The sequence below is a fragment of the Stegostoma tigrinum genome, chromosome 9, assembly GCF_030684315.1.
Source record: "Stegostoma tigrinum isolate sSteTig4 chromosome 9, sSteTig4.hap1, whole genome shotgun sequence".
Classification (NCBI taxonomy): Eukaryota; Metazoa; Chordata; class Chondrichthyes; order Orectolobiformes; family Stegostomatidae; genus Stegostoma; species Stegostoma tigrinum.
Window position 1 is genome coordinate 13,794,432 of NC_081362.1, and position 21,257 is coordinate 13,815,688.

The 21,257-nt window shown below is 43.7% G+C and overlaps 1 protein-coding gene across 4 annotated transcripts in view; it reads left to right on the forward strand.

The window, feature by feature from the left end:
• Positions 1-7,360: 7,360 nt before the first annotated feature.
• The window catches only part of ralgapa2 (Ral GTPase activating protein catalytic subunit alpha 2), a 522,648-nt gene continuing 508,751 nt past the window's right edge, over positions 7,361-21,257 (forward strand). For 3 of the 4 annotated variants that reach the window (XM_048535653.2, XM_059648353.1, XM_059648352.1), the window contains exon 1: positions 7,361-7,736. In XM_048535653.2, the coding sequence (XP_048391610.2) occupies positions 7,631-7,736 (106 nt within the window). In that variant the 5' untranslated portion in view covers positions 7,361-7,630. The remainder of the gene's footprint in view (positions 7,737-21,257) is intronic. The other variant, XM_059648351.1, reaches the window with a different exon arrangement.

Consider the following 21,257-nt stretch of genomic DNA (forward strand, 5'->3'; position numbering starts at 1 on the left):
CAGGAAAAGATTGGCAAATGGAGTATAATGTGGGAAAATTCGAAGCTGTTCATTTTGGAAGGGAGAACAAAGGAACATACTGCAATATTATTTAAACGGTGAGAAACTGCAGAAACTGCAACACAAAGGGACCTGGGAGTACTTTTGCATGAAATACAGAAAGCTAGCATATAGACGCAGCAGGTGATCCATAAGCCTCATGGAATATTTGTCCTCTTTCAAAGGATTTGTAGTATTAGAGCAGGTAAATCTTAACGCAACTATACAAGGTGCTAGTGAGACATCTGGAGAGAAGTGAGCAGTTTTGATCCCCTTGTTTAAGGAAAAATATTGTTTCACTGGAGCCAGTTCATAGAAGGTTCACTGGGATGATCCCTGGTAGGAAGGGATCGTTTTATGTGCAAACATTAAATAGGTTAAGAGTCTATTGACTGGAGTTTTGAAGAATGAAAGGCGATCTCATTGAAACATACAGGATTCTTAAGGGGCTTGACAGGGTAAATGCTGAGAGGATGTTTCCTTTCATGGGACAGGTCTAAAACCAGTGGCCATTATCTTGGAATAAAGAGGCACCAATTTAAGGCTGAGACAAGGAGGGATTTCCTTTCTCATGAGTTGACAGTCTTTGGAACTCCTTGACACTGAGATCCTTGAGGGCAATTATTTTAAGGCTGAGGTAAATAGATTCTTGCACAATAGCGGAATCAATGGTTATGGGGAAAGTGCAGGAAAATGGACGTGAGAACATCAGATCAGCCACGATTCTATTGAATGACAGAGAAGATTTAAGGAGCCTAACAGTCTGCTCTTGTTCCTACTTCTTCTGGTCTTACATCAGCCGTGATTGAACAGCAGCGCAGACCTGATGGGCTGAATGTTCTAACTTTACTGCAATATTTTGTGATCTTATGGAACAAAAGCACTTGTTTAAATATGGACTGATGAGTGAAAGAAATAGCAGGAACTTGTCAACTAACATGTTGACATTTTTTTGGAAATGTACTTAACCTGGTTTCGAAGGGAATGTCTGTAAAAGTTATTTGTATATATTTTATGAATGCATATGACAAAGATCCATATTATAGAAACAAAAACAAAGTGCATGAAATTGAAAGGAACCTATTTACATGGGATCGAGCAAGCACTTGAGGCATATGGTTGCTACTTTTGGAACACAGCCAGAAGGCCCTAGTGCCAGCTGTCATTGTTACTGCTGTGGTAAACACTGACTATCCTCTGTTGCTTTGAGGTATAAGCTTCTGCCAGGCATGGGCCAGTGTGCAGGAATGTCTGGTTTATGCAAACAACATTAACCTGCAGATTTGAATGAGTTTAGGTCACTACTAATTGCAACTCAGGTGAACTCCAAATAGTTGATGGCAGGTGAAACAAGGAACAGGAATGTCATCCTACTTTTGTCTCTTGTACTCAAATCGATTTTGAAGCCTGAAGCTGGTGCTCTGTTTTAATTCTAGTTACCTGACCGTGCTGATTCCCTTATTTTCAGAAACACTGACTTTGAACAATATCAAACAAAATGCTTAGAAAGAGGAATAAATAATATGGATGACAGAATCACAGAACTGTGGTGGTCCCTGTATGGGCTCTCTGATGAGCTACTTGACTTAGGGGAATTCAATGACTATTTCCTCCTGATCCTGTGGGTTACTTCTGTCCAAATAATCAGCTAGTGCCCTCTTGATTGTCTTCATTGAAACTGTGTCCACCATTCCTCCGGGCAGTGCTTTTAAAACTCAAACCATTTACTGTGCAAAAATATTTTCTGTCCACATCACATTTAATTAGTTTTCAACTCACTTTAAATCTGAGCACTCTCATTCTTGACACTTTTAAGTGAGGGGACAGTTGCACCCTGTCTACTTTGACTGGATATAAGGACTTCGAAATCTTAAATCAAATCTCCTTTTTACTTTCTGTACTCCCAGGAGAATAGTTCTGACTTCTCCAACCTATCTTTATAACTGAGATTTATGATAGCTAATATCTCTTAAACATCTTCTGCACTCACCATCCTTACTTGGAAGTAGATCACTGTTCCTTTGCTATTGTGTAGTCAAAATCCTGGAATGCCCTCCCTATTGACATTGTGGATCAATTGACAGCAGGTGGATTGCAATGGTTCAAGAAGGCAACTCACCACCACCTTCTCAAGGGCAACCAGTGACAGATAATAAAATCTGGCCAGTCAGCCACACCCACATGCCACAAATGAGTAAAAAAAACTCTAACCAATGTATTCATATCCTTCCTAAAGTATAGAGCCCAATAGTCCAGCTGAGGTCTAATTAATATCTTGTACAATAACAATTATATCTTAAAGGCTATTTTTTTAAAAAGCCTGAACTCAGGATAGCTCTGAGCTGTTTCCAATAGGAAGGGTAATCATGAGCAATATTAGGAAGCTGGTTATAGACTAAAAGGAGGAAAGACTACTGAATAGTTCAGCAGAATGGGCAGCCCTCCGCTCCAACCCCAACGCAGAACAGGCAGTCCTCCGCTCCAACCCCAACCCTCCCTCGACCTCTTCATCTCCAACTGCCGAAGAGACATTAACCACCTCAATCTCTCCACCCCTCTCACCCACTCGAACCTCTCCCCCACAGAACGGGCAGCCCTCCGCTCCAACCCCAACCTCACCATCAAACCCGCAGACAAGGGTGGCACAGTGGTAGTATGGCGCACTGACCTCTACATCGCCGAGGCCAAACGCCAACTCTCCGACACCTCCTCCTACTGCACCTTTGATCATGACCCCACCCCTGAGCACCAAACCATCATCTCCAATACCATCCATGACCTCATCACCTCAGGGGACCTCCCACCCACAGCCTCCAACCTTATTGTTCCCCAACCCCGCATGGCCCGTTTCTATCTCCTTCCCAAAATCCACAAACCTGCCTGCCCTGGTCAACCCATTATCTCAGCCTGTTCCTGCCCCACCGAACTCATCTCCACCTATCTGGACTCCATTTCCTCAGCTTTGGTCAAGGAACTCCCTACCTACGTCTGTGACACCACCCACACCCTCCACCTCCTCCAGAACTTCCAATTCCCTGGCCCCCAACACCACATTTTCACCATGGAGGTCCAGTCCCTATACACCTGTATTTCTCATGCAGGCGGCCTCAAGGCCCTCCGCTTCTTCCTGTCCTGCAGACCCGACCAGTCCCCATCCATCAACACCCTCATCTGCCGAGTTGAACTCGTCCTCACCCTCAACAACTTCTCTTTCGAATCCTCCCACTTCCTACAGACAAAGGGGGTGGCCATGGGTACCCGCATGGGCCCAAGCTAAGCCTGCCTCTTTGTGGGTTACGTGGAACAATCCCTCTTCCGCACCTACACTGGCCCCAAAACCCACCCCTTCCTCCGTTACATTGATGACTGTATTGGCGCCGCCACTTGCTCCCAAGAGGAGCTTGAACAGTTCATCCACTTCACCAACACCTTCCACCCCAGCCTCAAGTTCACCTGGGCCATCTCCAACAGATCTCTCACCTTCCTGGACCTCTCTGTCTCCATCTCAGGCAACCAGCGAGAAATTGATGTCCACTTCAAGCCCACCGACTCCCACAACTACCTAGAATACACCTCTTCCCACCCACCCTCCTGCAAAAATTCCATCCCCTATTCCCAATTCCTTCGCCTCCGCCGCATCTGCTCCCAGGATGAGACATTCCACTCCCGCACATCCCAGATGTCCATGTTCTTCAAGGTCCGCAACTTCCCCCCCTCAGTGGTCAAGAACACCCTCAACTGTGTCTCCCGCATTTCCTGCAACACATACCTCACACCCCGCCCCCACAATAACCGCCTAAATAGGATCCCCCTAGTCTTCACATACCACCCCACCAACCTCCGGATACAACACATCATCCTCCAACACTTCCGCCAGCTACAGTCCGACCCCACCACCCAAGACATTTTTCCATCCCCACCCTTGTCTGCTTTCTGGAGAGACCACTCTCTCCGGGACTCCCTTGTCCGCTCCACACTCCCCTCCAACCCCACCACACCCGGCACCTTCTCCTGAAACCCCAGGAAGTTCTACATTTGCCCCCACAACTCCTCCCTCAACCCCTTCCCAGGCCCCAAGATGACTTTCCATATCAAGCAGATGTTCACCTGCACATCTGCCAATGAGGTATACTGCATTCACTGTACCTGTTGTGGCTTCCTCTACATTGGGGAAACCAAGAGGAGGCTTGGGGACTGCTTTGCAAAACACCTCCACTCGGTTCGCAATAAACAACTGCACCTCCCAGTCGCAAACCGTTTTAACTCCCCCCTCCCATTTCTTAGACGACATGTCCATTCTGGGCCTTGTGCAGTGCCATAATGATACCACCCGAAGGTTGCAAGAACAGCAACTCATATTCCTCTTGAGAACCCTGCAGCCCAATGGTATCAATGTGGACTTCACGAGCTTCAAAATCTCCCCTTCCCCCACTGCATCCCAAAACCAGCCCAGCTCGTCCCCTCCCCCTACTGCATCACAAAACCAGCCCAGCTGATCCCCGCCTCCCTAACCTGTTCTTCCTCTCACCTATCTCCTCCTCCCACCTCAAGCCGCACCTCCACTTCCTACCTACTAACCTCGTCCTGCCTCCTTGACCTGTCCGTCCTCCCCGGACTGACCTATCCCCTCCCTACCTCCCCACCTATACTCTCCTCTCCACCTATCTTCTCCTCTATCGATCTTCGGTCCGCTTCCCCCTCTCTGCCTATTTATTACAGCACCCTCTCCACAACCCCCTCTCTCATGAAGGGTCTGGGCCCGAAACGTCAGCTTTTGTCCTCCTAAGATGCTGCTTGGCCTGCTGTGTTCATCCAGCTTCACACTTTGTTATCTTGGATTCTCCAGCATCTGCAGTTCCCATTATCTCTTGCTTTTGATCTAAGTCTCCTTCAAAATGCCCAAAAATGCTTTCAATCACTGTTCTGTTTCTAAACTAAAAATTAAAACCTTGAACCAAAATAAAGCTTTCAATGATTGCCCTACCTCTTAAATAACTACAGTACATACAAATTTCCATTAACAACCCAGGAGGTTCTCAGCTCTCTGACATGTATGCGTTTTGGTTACTCACAAAAATCAAATCATTCAGATCATTAACTAAAATCCATATGCCACTATTTTAAAATCTAAATCCTTAAAATATGTACTCAGATTTAACTACAAGATGGACCAGACTGTAGAAGAGAATGTCCCTTATTCTCTTACAAAGAACTGCAGCTAGGCATTTTGGCTGCGCAGTTGACTGCTGTTATCATATGGTCATGTTTACCAGATTTGCTCTTAATCTGATGGAATTTTCCCTGCTCTGCTCAAAAGCAGTTCGAATTTGTGCTACAATTTTTAGCAGGAAGCAAAAAACCCTTACCTTTGTGACCTTGAGGCAAATGTTGAGTCGTAGTACAAATAAAGAATTGTGATAACATAATCAGCAGTCTATATCCTTCTACAACCTGTGGTTTTAGGTGCCAGCTTACTTTAATTTTTGACAAAGAAATTGCAAGTTCTATGATGAGGGATTGTGTTTATCCCCTGGCTGAAACTCCAGTGAGTCACAATCAAATCAAAGGTCAATTTTCCATTGTCAACTGACAAGAGAATTCAATCCACAAGTACATCTGACAATCCTATCTTGTGTATCTGGAGCTGCCTTGTTTCATTGCTCCTAGGTCAATAAATAGAGTGGCAGTGAGAGCAAGGAAGTGAAAGGTCAGTCAGTTCCAGGTTCCAGGTGCACATTGTTTATGTCAGTGAGGGGTCAGGACTTGAGCAGCCAAATGTTGGGAGTGGGACAGTGTATAAATCACAACCTCAGGGTTTGATTTCTCTTAAACTATTTGGAAATACTCATTTTATTGCTTGTATTCTATGATACAGGCACTTTGTTGCAGTATTGCTGGCAGTGATGTTTTTGCCACTGTGACTGCAAAGGCTGAGTGCACCCCAGCAGTTGCAGGAGCAACACAAGCAGACTTTTGAAGATGTAGCCTTTAAGGTACAATATTAAAGATTTATAAACTATCATCCATGTACTGGTGTGTCAACACTCTGATAAATATGGCATTGTACCTGGATAGTCAAGACCTGCTTAAATTTTTTCCAAAGTAGGTCAAAGGGTGGAGAATAACTGAACAAATATGTGGGGCCAGGGAAATAGGAAGGACAGAGAGAAAGATCAAGAAGAGGTGATGTACAGGAGGAAAGAAGACAGCGAGTGGGTAGAAAGGGAAGGTGTATTGAGGAGCTGCAAAGCTAAACAGCAGATAGAAGTTGCTTGAGGCATTGTTGAGTCAGTCACTGGAAGGAGAAATGAGATCTTGGTAGGAACTGTCATCAGGCTGGCTCTTTAAAAAGAAATGGATTAGAGTAGGGAGAACCATGGATTGTTGGAATTTGTGGATGCTGGGTGGGACCAAGAGATTTGTAAACAGTGGGTGGATTGAAACAGGAAATTCACTCAACAGAAAAAGGGATCGCACTGTACAGGAAAGTGGAAAATAACAGCAGGTATAGGTCACTCAGCCCACATCACCATCCAATATGATCATGGCTGACCATCCAACTCAAGTCCCTTACTCCCATTTGCTCTCCATACCCTTTCATGGAATCCCCAGTATGGGGACTGGCCATTTGGCCCAATGTCCACACTGACCCTCTGAACAGAATCCCACCCAGACCCATTCCTGCATTTTCCTGTTGCTAATGCACCTAACCTACACATCCCTGAACAATATAGCCAATTTAGTAAGGCCAATCCACCTAACCTAAACATCTTTGGAGGTGGGAGGAAACCAGAGCACCCGGCGGAAACTGACACCAGACACGAGAGAGCATGCAAAGTCCACTTTAGAATCAAACACAGGTCCCAGCAGCCATGATGCAGCAGTGCTACTCACTGAGCCATCCTAAAAATTATCAATTACTTGAAAACATTCAATATTTTGGTCTTAAGTGCTTTCAGTAAAAGAGAATTCCACAGGCTAATGGATTAATTAGATTCTTGTGGTACAATGGTAATGTCACTATTCTGGGGCCAGCAGAGCTCGGTTCCAGTTTCCCACCAATCCTGGACGCATTTCACTGCATATGAGAGTAACTGAATTAAAATACCTAACCCCAACACCACACATTATTGCTGGGATATAGCTATGCACCCCACAGCCTCAATAGTGGGTGGAGTCAGGAGGGCGGGGGAGCTCAAAGCCCCGCCTCTACGGGGGCTCGTGTCGCTAGCGCGCATGCGGAATCCCGAAGCGGCGACGACCCCGGATGAAGAGGGTGCCGATTTCGGTGTCCCGAAGCCCCGTCTCCACGCAGGGCGTCTTGCGTCAGAGGGGGCGTGTCGCGCGAGGCAGGGCCCAATGACCGTTGGGCGTATGGCGGCGAGTTCCGTGTTTACACCCGCAGGACGGGAGCTGAGCGGAGGTCAGTGTCAGTGAGGCGGGAGAGCGGAAGAAGAACAGGTCAACAATCTAAGGGATCCAAAAGATCGGCGGAGATGCGTCGGGGAGCTTGAGGGCGACTGTTGGAAGCGGAGGGTAGAGCGGCCGGACTGCGAACAAGACGGAGGTTTCGGGCCGCTCGCGGAACGGAATGTTTTCCAGAAAGGCTCATGGAGACGTCAAGAAATCTACACAGAAAGTTCTGGACCCAAAGAAGGATGTGCTGACCCGCCTGAAGCACCTGAGGACTCTGCTAGGTGGGTGAGCAGGCTGGCAAACGCGGGAAGGGGACGGAGACGTGCGTCAGGACAGGTCTCGAGGGGCGATTGTGGGCCGTATGGTCTTCCTGCCCACTTCCCCTCAACGTCTGCTAACGAAGGGCATCTCCACCAACGGTCCAATCTAGAGGGAGGCGCGCAGGCGCCGTCGGGGTTGTTTCGGCAGGAAATTCATGAGGCTCAGGAAACATGATGGTCGATGAAATTCCTTTAAATGTCAACCTGTAACCCAAAGAACAAAAGCTACCCTACCACATTCATTCATCTCCGCCACAATCCCCTCTGATCCTCGCACCCTTCTCTTGGTACCCCCGGACCGCACTTGCCTCGCCTCCCCTGCACCTCTCGCCCTCGCCACGTACCCAGGACAAATGCATCTACGCCGGCTCCCTCCTCTGCACTGGACCCTCAGCTCCCTGCAACCCCGTAACCTCTCCCTTCTCTTTCCCATTTTTCTAAGTGTGCTCCCTTCCCATCTACTGCCCCGACCCCTCCCCCAGGGTAGATAACCTGGGCTCATATATGCTACAAAAACAAAGTTGCTGGAAAAGCTCAGCAGGTCTGGCAGCATCTGTGAAGGATCGGTGATGCTTCTTCAGACGAAGATTTACAGCATCCGCAGCTCTTTTGGTGTGTTAACATTTTGGGTCCAGTGAACCTTCCTCAGAACTAATTGTAGCTGGGAAATTGTCAGGTTCTATGCAGAGAGTAGGGAAGGGGTTAGGGGTCAGGAGTTAAACGATAGGATAGACCTGAAGCGAGAGAGAGGAACTGTTGGTTATCTGGCCAGGAGAGTGAATAGATGTTAATGGGGACTGTTAGTGACTAACAGTAGGTAGTGTGTTATGTGATAACTAGGCCCAGTGTGTAGGGTAGAGGGCTAGGACAAGGAAGAGTTTAGGTGCTACAGTTTTTGAACTCTCGATTGATCTGGAGCACTGCAGGGTCCAAGGTGGAAAATGAGATGTTTTTCCAGCTTGCGTTGAGCTTTGCTGGAAAACTCCCGCAAGCTAGAGACAGGTATGTTGGCCAGGGAACAGGATGGTGTGTTAAAGTGGCAGGCGATAGGTTTCTCATGGTCTTTTTTGCAAGCAGAACGTAGCTGTTCCGAGGACCAGTCACCCAGTCTATGCTTCGTTTCCCCAGCGTAGAGGAGACCACGTTGTGGGAAGTGAATGCAGTAGACTAGATTCTGGGAAGTGCTGCTCAAGTGTTGCTTCACCTGGAAAAGTATGTTTGAGCCATTGGATAGTGGGAAGGGAGGAGGTCAATGAGCAGGTGTTGCATCATCACCAATTGCAAGAGAACATGCCGTGAGGGGAGGTGGGGAATGCTAGGAGTGATGGAAGAGTGGACCAGGGTGACCTGGAGGGAACGGTCCCTGTGGAGGGCAGACAAGGAAGGGGAATATGCATCTGGTGGTGGCATCTCACTGGAAGTGGCAGAAATGGTGTCTGATGATCTGGATGTGGATGCTGGTGGGATAAGGGGAACCCTGTTGCTGTTGAGGGACGGAAGATGAGGGACAAGGACAGAAGTGCGGGAGATGTCAGACCCGGTTGAGGGCCCTGTCAACAATTGTGGTGAGGAATTCTTGGTTAAGGAAGAAGGTGGACATTTTGAAGGCACTCTTGTTGAATTCTGGATGAGAGAGGGAAGCAGCACCAATGATATCATCGATATATCAGAGAAGGACTCGTGGTTGGGGGCTGGAATAGGACTCCAAACAAGGAATGCTTTACATATCCCACAAAGAGACAGGAATAACAGGGGCCCAAGTGGGTACCTGTGACCAATGCTCTGACGTGAAGAAAATAAGAGTAGTCAAAAGAGAAATTGTTGAGGGTGAGGATGAGCTTGGCTGAGCGGAGGAGTGTGTTGGAGGGTGGAGATGGTTCAGGTGTTTTGCTGCAGGAAGACCTCCATCGTATACATTCAGATGAGGCCAACTACAACACGGGAGCCTGTGAAATGTGCACCACCTTTCTCAACCGAGGATTCCCCAGCACTGTTGTTGACAGGCCCCTCAACCGGATCCGATGCATCTCCTGCACATCCGCCCTCACCCCTTTTCTTCCCTCCCGCAACAACGATAGTGTTCCCCATATCCTTACTACCATCCCACCAGCATCAATATCCAGAAGATCAACAGATGCTATTCCTGCCACTTCCAGACGCACATTCCCCTCCCCTCCCTTGTCCACAGGCACCCTTCCCTCCAGGATACCCTGGCCCACTCTTCCTTCGCCCCCAGCACCTCTTCTCTCTCCCTTGTCTTCTTCCCCCCCCCCCACAAACCCAATAGCACCTTCCCCTGGAACTGGCAAAGGGGCAACACCTGCCTGTTTACCTCCTCCCTCCCCAGTATTCCATGGCCCAAAGCAACACTTCACCTGCACTTCCAAGAATCTAGTCGACTGCATTCACTGCTCACAGTGTGGATCTTTGGCAGGAGGTAGAAACAAGCTGTGTGGGGTTGGGGGACTCTGGGCTTGGAAGCGGGGGTGCGATCACCGGATGAAATGAGATCAGTTACTGTAGTGGATACAATGGCCTGATGTGCCATGGTGGGGTCATGGTACAGAGGAAGGTAGGAACAGGTATCTGCGAGTTGGTGCTCGGCCTCTGCAAGGTAGAGGTCAGTACACCAGACTACAATAGCACCACCCTTGACAGCCGGTTTAATGACAGTCAGGTTTTGATCTGAGTGCCTCCCATTTACGTGCTGTCTATTGTTAGTTTCTAACAGTCCCCATTAACAGCTGTTCATCCTCCTAGCCAGATCGTTATCAACTCCTTTGTCTATCCAGTTGCTCAGGTCTTCTGTCTTCGGACTCCATCCTATCATTTAATCCCTACCCCGTCCCTATTTTCTGCATATAAACCAACGTTTACCCAGCCACTCTTAGTTCTGAGAAAGGGTTACCAGACCCAAAACATTAACTGATTTTTTTTTCTTTAGATGCTGCCAGACCTGCTGAACTTTTCCAGCAACTTCTGTTTTTGTTCCTGATTTTACAGCATCAGCAGTTCTTTTGGTTTTTAAAGTGGTATGCCTTTCTGGTCCAGTGTTAGTTGATGTTAAATTTTGATAAACGTCTGGGGCCCTGGGAGTTTGTGAATATTTACCATATGTTAAAGCCAAGTTTGGAAACAACTGAAAGTGTATAAAATGTAAACAATTACATTGTGTGTTAATTTTAATTGGATGGAATCCTGGATCTTTCTGGACTTTTAAGTATTGTATTGTCTTTAATATTGTTTGTATTTTATGAATTTGCAGAAGGCAATATTTGATTTTGGACTTTAGTTTGGATAGCTTTCTTTCCCTTGGAATGAAAAGACTTGAATGGCTTTGTGAACATTTGGAAGTTTTGTTGCTTCTACAGAGTTTCTCTGCATGTGTGCCTCAATTGAGGTTTAATTAACATCTGATCAAGCAGATTTGGTGAGACCTTGATAGATGTATTTTATTTTCAGGCGTAAATTAACTTTTGACTGCACTTAATTGAGCATCGATATAAACTGCTTTCCCTTTTGGAAATGGCAAAAATTCTAGTCTTCCACATGTTTGACGAATGATGGACTCAGAATTCCCAGGGGAGTTTTTTGATATATCAAGTGTATAAGATGTTTTGCAAGTAGTACAGGTAGAGATTTTATTCGGAGCTATGGTTGCAAATGCATAGTTCGTGGTGATTGCCAGAACATGCAAAACAAATTGCAGTTCAGAAATTTACAACTGTTTCTTAACCGTCATCTGTGTGGAAAAAATTCCCCTCAGGTCCCAAACACCTTGCTTGGTTGGAAATGCAGTGTATGCAAATCTTGCAGTGGTGGCAGTTGAGAGTGAGTTGGAGCAAAATTAACTCAAAAGCAATCAGTAAACCTTAAATGTCATTGGTAACAATCATTATGCAGGCTATGTCATGGAGATGAGTAGACCTCAGGGTCCTTTAGTTCCAATTTATCTGAGGATATATTTGTTAGGAGAGTGTTGTTGTTTGAGGATTCCAGGCAGTGACGACAAGAGAGATCCCTGGGAGCCATTGATAGTGGGAGTGAAAAAAGCATAAAAACATATTCGCTTGATGTAGCTGAGAAAGATTGGAGCTTTGAGAATCCCGGTATATGCCATATGATGCAAGGCTTATTGAACTCTCTCTGTACTTACTGTTTAATCAAACTTAACTAGTTTTGTATTTTTGGGATGAATTTTGTACTTATTAAAGGAAGCAGTGCTGCATTAGAGAATGGAACATTTCATTTTCTCTACTTTGTCGGCAACAAGCATTATAGGTCAGATTGGAGGCAAAGTAGTTTTCGTATTTTCTGACCAAACAGTTTGATTCTGTACAAATTCAAGAGCATACATATTGCTGCATTGATACTTTTCAACACTTCTCTTAGCTTTTGAGTGAAATTGCTGTTTGTGCTTAATTGGTAGAAGTTTCCTGATGCATGCCAAATGGCAACTGTGTTGATTTGTCCCATATGTAATTTTGCGTAGGATTTGTATAACTGCTTAAACGAGGTCATCATTTACAATTATACGTGAACTCCAGGTCCTAGGCTAGAAAGTCTAGTGTCATAGCTTGCTGATTCATTTAAACTCCCCTCTTTGCATCAATTAAAATGTGCATACTTGTAAATTTGATATGACAATGTGGCATGTTTAGCTTCAGATTTTCTGGAGCAGTTGCTTGCAAATCAAATAAATGTGCTTTGACTTTTCAATTGAACTCCATCAGTTTAGATTACAAGAGGATCACCCATGGCATCACCAACAGAAAATCAAAATTAAACGAACTTTGGAGTACAAGTGATTCTATGGGTGTATTATTGGGAATTTGAGATCTTGTTGACTAGTAGAAGAGCTTAAGTTCAGGACTGTATATATGATAACTGGCATTATAAAGGAATGTATTAAGAGGCCACCTAATTCAGTTATCATAACTGATCAGCTGTCCTCCACCTTTTTGTGCTGGCATTTTACTTTGGGGTGAGTATGAGGGCTTAGTCATTAACTTGTATTCACATTTAGCTGTGTCTTTACTTGCAGGTTGCAACTGTCGTTTGCTACTTCAGGGATTAGCTCATCCACATTTTAGTTGCATTTCTTCTGTCACAGGGCTTACATCCACCTTCAAATGCCAAATATTCAAGGCTGTTGACACTTTCAGGGCATGACGAGGTAACGTAATTGTCTTCTGGGATACACTCAGGTGGTCATAGGTAATGCCATCTATGGTCATTATAGATGGAGGTTTTAATACATGACCTGAGGAGCATGATGCAACAATAATGCTCAAACAAGTATACCATGTGCAAGGAAAATTCCATATGATGGTTGGAGTCTCTCAGCTTCATTGAGTCCTTTTAATATTTCAAACACTTGAGTGACCATTCTTTCAAAATAGAGTGTAACTTTTGCAATCTGTCCTTATGGCTTCACTCTTTAAAACCTTGAACAAGTCTGGCATGTATTTCCTTAAAAGTGGTATGCCGTGCCCAAAACTTCACAGACTCATACAGCACAGAAACAGCCTCTTCGGTCCGTATAGTATTCCAAACAGGACCCCACTGAGGCTTTGTATAATTGCCCTCAGGTAAAAGCTAACATTTCAATAAATGTTTGATCACTTTTCATACCTGTTAAGTAGCTTTTATTCATTTGTGTGTCTGTGTGGTCGATCGTGTTCCATTGTCATTCACCAGTATTTCACAAATCATTAAAATGCAAAGAACAAAGAAAATTACAGCACAGGAACAGGCCCTTCGGCCCTCCAAGCCTGCGCCGATTGAGATCCTCTCCCTAACCTGTCATCTATTTTCTAAGGGTCTGTGTCTGTTTGCTCCCTGCCCATCCATGTACCTGTCCAAATATATTTTAAAAGACGCTGATGTATCTGGGTCTACCACCTCTGCTGGCAATGCATTCCAGGCACCCACCACCTTCTGTGTAAAGAACTTTCCACACATATCTCCCTTAAACTTTCCTCCTCTCACTTTGAACTCATGACCCCTAATAATTGAGTCCCCCACTCTGGGGGGGGGAAAAAGCTTCTTGGTATCCACTCTGTCTATAGTCCTCATGATTTTGTAGACCTCAATCAGGTCCCCCCTCAATCTCCATCTTTCTAATGTAAATAATCCTAATCTATTCAACCTCTCTTCATAGCTAGCACCCTCCATACCAGGCAACATCCTGGTGAACCTCCTCTGCACCCTCTCCAAAGCATCCACATCCTTTTGGTAATGTGGCGACCAGAACAGTACACAGTACTCCAAATGTGGCCGAACCAAAGTCCTATACAACTGCAACATGACTTGACAACTCTTGTACTCAATACCCCGTCCAATGAAGGAAAGCATGCCATATGCCTTCCTGGCCATCCTATTGACCTGCGTTGTCACCTTCAGGGAACAATGGACCTGAACACCCAGATCTCTGTTTATCAATTTTCCCTAGGACTTTTCCATTTATTGTCTAGTTCGCAATATTTGATTTGTCCTTATAAGATCCGAACTGGATGACTAAATGCTGAAATGATACATGTAATCAGCAAGAGAGGGAGTCTAAACTAAATGTTACAGTTTTCAAGAGGATACATAAATGAATTGACCTGAGTGTCCACATTCAATTCTTTGAGGGACTTAGGATATAACTTGATTTGGTTCACCCTATGCATTATGTAGCTTGGCGAAACAGGTCAGCAGCTGAGAATTTTATGGACTGTAACTCGCTTCCCAACTCCCCATAACCTGTCAATTATTTGCACAGCACCTTGTGAGGAGCTTGGAGCGCTCCTCACTTGATTACATGAGTGCAGTTTCTGCAATGCACTCAATACTTGACACTGTCCTGGATGAAACAACATACTTGTTTACACGCCTACCACCCTAAACCTGTAACCTTGTACTTATTGGTGTTGCTGAAGAATGTGAGGCAACCTTATTTAAACTTACAAAATTCTTAGGAGACTTGACAAGGTAGCTGCGGAAATGTTATTTTCTCATCTGGGAATATCTGTGATCAGAGGGCATGACCTCAGTAAGAGGTTGCCTAATTAAAACAGGATTGTGAATCCATGGAATTCTTGCACTTAGAGCTGGAGAGGCATTGCTAAGTATATTCAAGGCTCAAATAGATTTTTAGTCAGGATTGTGGGGAAAGACAAACGTAGAATTGTGGATTATCAGATTAACCACAATGTCACTGAATGGCAGGCCAAAAATGACCTCCTTTTGCTCTTCTTGCCTCTTTTGCTGCCTCCTTCCTAAAGAAACAAGATCTCAGATCCTCAGGAATACCACTACCACTTGCAAGTGCCCCTTCAAGGCAGGTGCGTAGTTCCTTAAAAGTGGAGTCGCAGGTAGATGAGATAGTGTAGAAGGTATTTGGCATGCTTGCCTTTATTGTTCAGTGCATTGAGTAGAGGATTTGAGAGGCCATGTTGTGGTTGTACTGGGCACTGGTTCGGCCACTGTGTGCAATTCTGGTCTCCCTCCTGTCGGAAGGAGGTTGTGAAACTGGAAAGGGTTCAGAAAAGATTGACAAGGATGTTGCCAGGGTTGGAGGTTTCGCGCTGAAGGGAGAGGCTAATCAAGTTGGGGCTATTTTCTCTGAGTGTTGTAGGCTGAGGTGTGACCTTAGAGGTTTACAAAATTATGAGGGACAAGGATGGATAGGGTAAACAGGCACAATCCTTTCCCTCGGATGGGAGAGTTCAAAATTAGAGGACATAGGTTTAATGTGAGAGGGGAAAGATATGAAAGGGGCCTAAGGGGTAACTATTTTCACACAGAGGGTGGTGTGTGTATGGAATGAGCTGCTTGAGGAAGTGGTGGAGCCAGGTATGATTACAACATTTAAAAGGCATTTGGATGGGTTTATGAATGTGATTGTGTTTGGAGGGATATGGGCCAAATGCTGGCAAATGGGACTAGATTTAAGTAGGATATCTGGTCCGTATGAATGAGTTGGACCAAAGGGTCTGTTTCCTTGTTGTGTATCTCCTTGACTCAGTGTCTGTATTGTTACTTAATAATGTTCTTGCAACTCCATCTCATATAGGACTGTCAGCCTACCTGAATTCCATTAACCATATTGGTACAAGAGGGGAGCTTACTACTTGTCAAAAGCAATGGTGTGGACAATATGCTGATTTTAACCAGTGGCATCCTGTGAATAATATAAAAAAATTATGAAATTGTCATTTAAAAAGTCAATAGTATCTATGACTTTACTAAGAAAGCCGGGGTTCATGTGTAAGATAGAAAATTTTATAGATTCCTGGCTAGATTTTTGGTGTGCTATCTTGCTAGTTCTGACCATCAGTGTGTAAGTTATCAAGGGCTGAGGAGCTAATGTGAAAGAGACTTGCCAAAGGAGTACTCGCATGAGAGAATTCAATTCTGTGTTGAAAATAGAGAAGCTGGGATTGTTGTACTTAGAGCTAGAAGTGTAAAAGTTTGGTCTATTAGAAGCATTCAAACGTTTGTGGTTCTAATGGTGTAGGTGAGAAAATAATTATTTCACTGTAAGAATGGAAAGGGAAAAATGTTTGAGAAACTAAAAAAAGGAAAGGACAACTTCCATGGTGTGCATTGTCCAACACAGAGAAAGCTGGATATGCGCTGGCGACTCTTCTCCACTTCTTTCTGTTTGTTGTCTCTCTTTCTTTGTCACTCTCGTGCTCTCTCTTGCTTTCTTCCTCACTGTTTCTGTGCGCTTGGATTTTGAGGGAGACCATTTAGCTGTTGGAACTCAGTTATTAACTGAAAAAATTATACCACAAAGGTTAAAATTTTAAACAAAAGCCTTGCATTTATTGATTTTAAACAAAGCAAATGCTACCCTTGAACCCAAAATTCTCTAAAGCACAATCCTTATCCTACTTTTAATTCTGCACAAGAGTTATGCTGTACTATGCAGGATCTTCAGAGGCGGGGTGGTTCTTAGCTTATAAAACTAAACAAAGATTTTCTGAATTCTCAGTAACAACCTTGATTTACTTGGTGTTCCTCTGTTCTCCCAAAGTAGGAGATTGTTTGGGGTCCTTCCAATATCATTTAGTTAGGCAATCCTCTAATTCTTCTTAAGCATCTTGTGATCTTGGTCAAGGCTTAATGCTTTCTTGTTAAGTTGCTCCAAAACCCGAAAGACCTGCTTTTTTTTTCCAGATCAGCAGCAACAGGACTAATCTCCCGGAAAATTCTTTCTGCTTCTCAAAATTACTCGGGTCACCAGCTAAAATTGCTTCTGTGAAAAATTACATAGCTAAAACCAAAACAAACTTCTATTGCCATGCAATAGATCCCTGTGGTGAATTGTACATTTTAGATGTCCAAGTTAGAGATTTCATTATATTAATGTTATCTCCCTTATGATTCTGGGATCCAATGAATAATTTGTTTCTGTAATTGGAGCTACTGCAGACTCGCTGGCTCTCTTAGAGAATTCCATCAAATATTATTGTTTTCCACTTAAATCTGATCTTATTGACTGAACCAAGACAGCCTTCTAATTTGTTTACCGGCCTCTGCCAAACAAGATGCTTCCATTTTGCATTTAAGCATTTCAATCCTTACTATAAGATATGCTCCTAAAACATATAGATCATAGATCATAGAATCCCTACAGTGTGGAATCAGGCCGTTTGGCCGAACAAGTCCACACTGACCCACAGAGCATTCCACCCAGACCGATCCCTCTATAACCCACCTAATCTACACATCCCTGTGGGCAATTTAGCATGGCCACGGTAATTTTATTTTTCAACAATACATAGTGTTTATGACACAAATGAGTTATAGATATACCTGCACTCGAATTTAAATGAAGTCTTTGGTAAGATACCAAATGACTTAGAACACAGGTTAGAGTGCATGGAGCCAAGGACATGTGGCTGAATAGACAGCGAGTTGATGAAGAATTACAATTATAAAAGGTTTTTTATTAATTTATTTTTCGGAGTAAGTAGAAAACAGTATTTTGTATGAACCAGTGCTGGGGCCACTATTTCATGGTTTATTATTAATTTGCATTTAGAAACTGGTAACTATCTAGTTCTAGATCCTCATGTAGAGGAGAAAGCATCCTTTCCTACCCTGTCTAGCCCTATCAGGATGTTATCTTTCAATCAAGTCACCTCTTACACTTCTAAATATCAGTAATTAGAAACATAGCTTGTCCAATCAGTCCTTAAGGCAATTACATCATTCCAGGTATTAGCTTGATAAACTTTCTCTGAACTGCCTTCAGTGCATTTATATTCTTCTTCAAATGACCAGTACTATGCACAAACTCCAGATGTGGTCTCACCAGTGACCTGTACAACTGAAGCATACATTTGTAATCTGTTCCTTCAGAATGCACTGAGACACCCAAATCTGTGTGCATCTTAGAGTTCTGTAAGCTTTCACTGTTTAGATAATAATGCTGTTTTATTTTTCACACCAAAATGGACAGTTTTACGTTTTCTCATGTTAGATTTGTCGTAAATTTGCCACTTAGCTAATCTATCAATGTATCTTTGTAGCCTCCTTGTGCCATCTTCATAATTTACTTTCCTACCTGCCTTTGTGTTGTTAGCCAATTTGACAATCATGCCATCTGCCTCATTGATATAAGTTGTAAACCATTGAGGCCCCAGCATCAAACCCTGTGGTGCACCACTCGTGAAATGAAAAAAACCCATTGATACTTCCTTCCTGCTTCCTGTTAGCCAGCTAGTCTTTTGTCCATGCCCATATGTTGCCCTTCTACACCTTGATCTTTATTTTCCACATTAAGCTTTGAAACGTTGTGGTACCTTTATCAATTGCTTTCTGGAAATCTAACTACAGTGCATCCACCAGTTAGTTACCTTTTATCCGCAGCACATGTTACTTCAAAGAAGTTAACAAACTGGTTAAACATTTAATATAAAACAAAGACCTGAGAATGCAGGACGTTTGAAACAAAAACAAATTGCTGGAGATATACTGTTGGTCTGACAGCATCAAGTCCAGTCTTGTTTCTGGTTAGTGGCAAACCCCAGGATGTTGACAGTAGGGTATTCACTGCTGATATAAGTGAATGTCATGGAGGCAAAGGGGTGGTGGTGGTTAGGTTCTCTCTGAGATGGTCATTGTCTGGCACTTGTGTGAATGCACTTTGCCACTTGTCAGTCCAAGCCCTGGATATTGTTAAGATCTTGCTACATTTGAACACGGACTGCTTCAGTATTTGAGGAGTCATGAATTGTAAAGAGCATAGAAAATAGGAACAGGAATAGGGTATTGAGACCTTCAAGTCTACTCATCTCCCATTCGATATGATCGCAGTTGATCATCCAACTTAGTACCCTGTTCCTGCTTTCTTCCATACCCTTTGATCCCTTTTAACCCCAATAACTATCTCTGTCTCATTTACATTGCTCAGTTAGCAGCAATATGAGGCAGGGAAGGTAGCTGAAGATGAGATAATGGGAACTGTGGATGCTGGAGAATCCAAGAATAACAAAGTGTGGAGCTGGATGAACACAGCAGGCCAAGCAGCACCTTAGGAGCACACAAGCTGACGTTTCGGGTTTTCTGATGAAGGGACTAGGCCCGAAATGTCAGCTTTTGTGTTCCTAGGATGCTGCTTGGCTTGCTGTGTTCATCCAGCTCCACACTTTGTTATCTTAGAAGCTGAAGATGGTTGTGTCAAGAACACTACCCTGAGGAATTCCTGCAGAGATATCCTCGTGCTGAAATGCAGAAAGTCTAGATGAATGAGACATACTGAACCATGTGATCTTTTGGATAATTAAAACCAATGCATCGACTATCTCACTAGCCACTTTTTGGGCACTCTAAGGTCCTTCAAGTCTTGGAGCTGTGGGCTGATAAATGCCCAACAATTTAGTCATTGTCAGTTCTCTCATGAGTGTATTTCCCCTCAGTTCCGCCTTTCCTTCCATTTCTTGATTTACTTGGTATTTAGTCAACTTTGGTCCTTTTACAATAAGCAATTAATATATATGGTTTTAAACACATGAGAAAGGCCTGAAGAAATATTACTTTGAAGTGTAATTTTAAATGTGGTGTAACCCCTAACTTCCTCTGAAACTCTGTAATATGCTCAATTTGTCACCTGCAGTGTGTCATAGGTGTATGCTTCCTGAGAACAAGTAATACTTTGTTTGCTGAAACAGTGTGTTAGTTACCTTGAGGCTAGAGACCTGGGTTCAAATCTCACCTTGTCACAGATATGTTTTAAAATCCTTTGACAAAAATACTAATCATAGTGTATGAGTTGTCACTTGATCTGTGGAGGGAATTACTGTTTTGGGTTTCATATTGAGTTGGTGTGTTCTGTAAAATACTTTAAAATGTAAGTTGCAGTGGTGATCTTTAGATATTAGTCAATCATTCAATGCATCCACAGAGGAGGACCATTTATTTTGAGGCTATTGTCTATTTAGCTAGCTAAAAATGCTGAGTAGATTAATTACTCAACTTGGAAACTTTAGAAGTGAGTTCAGTTCGTCAATTATTTTCAGTGTTTTGACTTATGACGCCCCTCTGGGATAGATGGGATTTGAACCAGGACCTTCTGAGCTAGAGATAAGGTAATGTTGCAGTAGTCCAAGAGGGCCATGGGGCTACTCACCCTTTAGAGAGACATGACTGCCAGTTCTTTAACCTGAGGGTCACCACACCACAGGCAAGGAACAAAGTTGAGAGGTGGGACTCGAACGACTGTTGTCATTGCTTTATCAGAAAGTAGCCATCCAGTCAACAGAGCTAACTGACCCCAATGAGAGATAGGGATATTTAGTGCTGAACCACAGGACTCCAGGTTGTTCATGGTAATGTTAGTTGTATTTTTAAAGTTAAGAATAAATGGCAGGGTGATATTAAGGCCATAAGATGCTCAGTATCTTGAGCACACAAGTGTAATGGATACGTGTTTGTAGAATGGCGTAGATAAGAGTCTGACGTGTATACTTCTACATTCTGTAAATAAATTATCGAGGAAAGAATTTGTGCTTGGTTTCTTACTTTGCCATTAGTTAACTCTGAAATGGGATGTGTCATTGTGCTTGAAGGATGATCATTCATCTGTACATGAAGGGCAGTAGTTTTTCAGCATGAAAACTGAAAATGAAATGTTTCTTAACATAGAATTTAAAGGGGATTGGATTTTGGGAGCTAATTGTAGTTTTGCTGAAAAATTTGTAACTATTTGCAAGTTAATTGGCTTGTTTGTGCACCAGTCATTTGAAGCCTGGATGTCTATTGTAGGTAAGTGTCTGGCTTGGCAGTTTATTTGGTGCAAAATATGAAACCATGGATGTATTGTACTAGTTTACAATGGAAATTACATTCGGAAATGGAAATGCCTGAGCTTTTCATGATCTGTTCTTTGGCCCCATTCTGTTTCTCAACCAAATGCTGCTCCTTTCTGGAATCATCACATTGAGCTCAAGTTCTCATACAAGTGAGGATGACTCTCTGATGTCATTA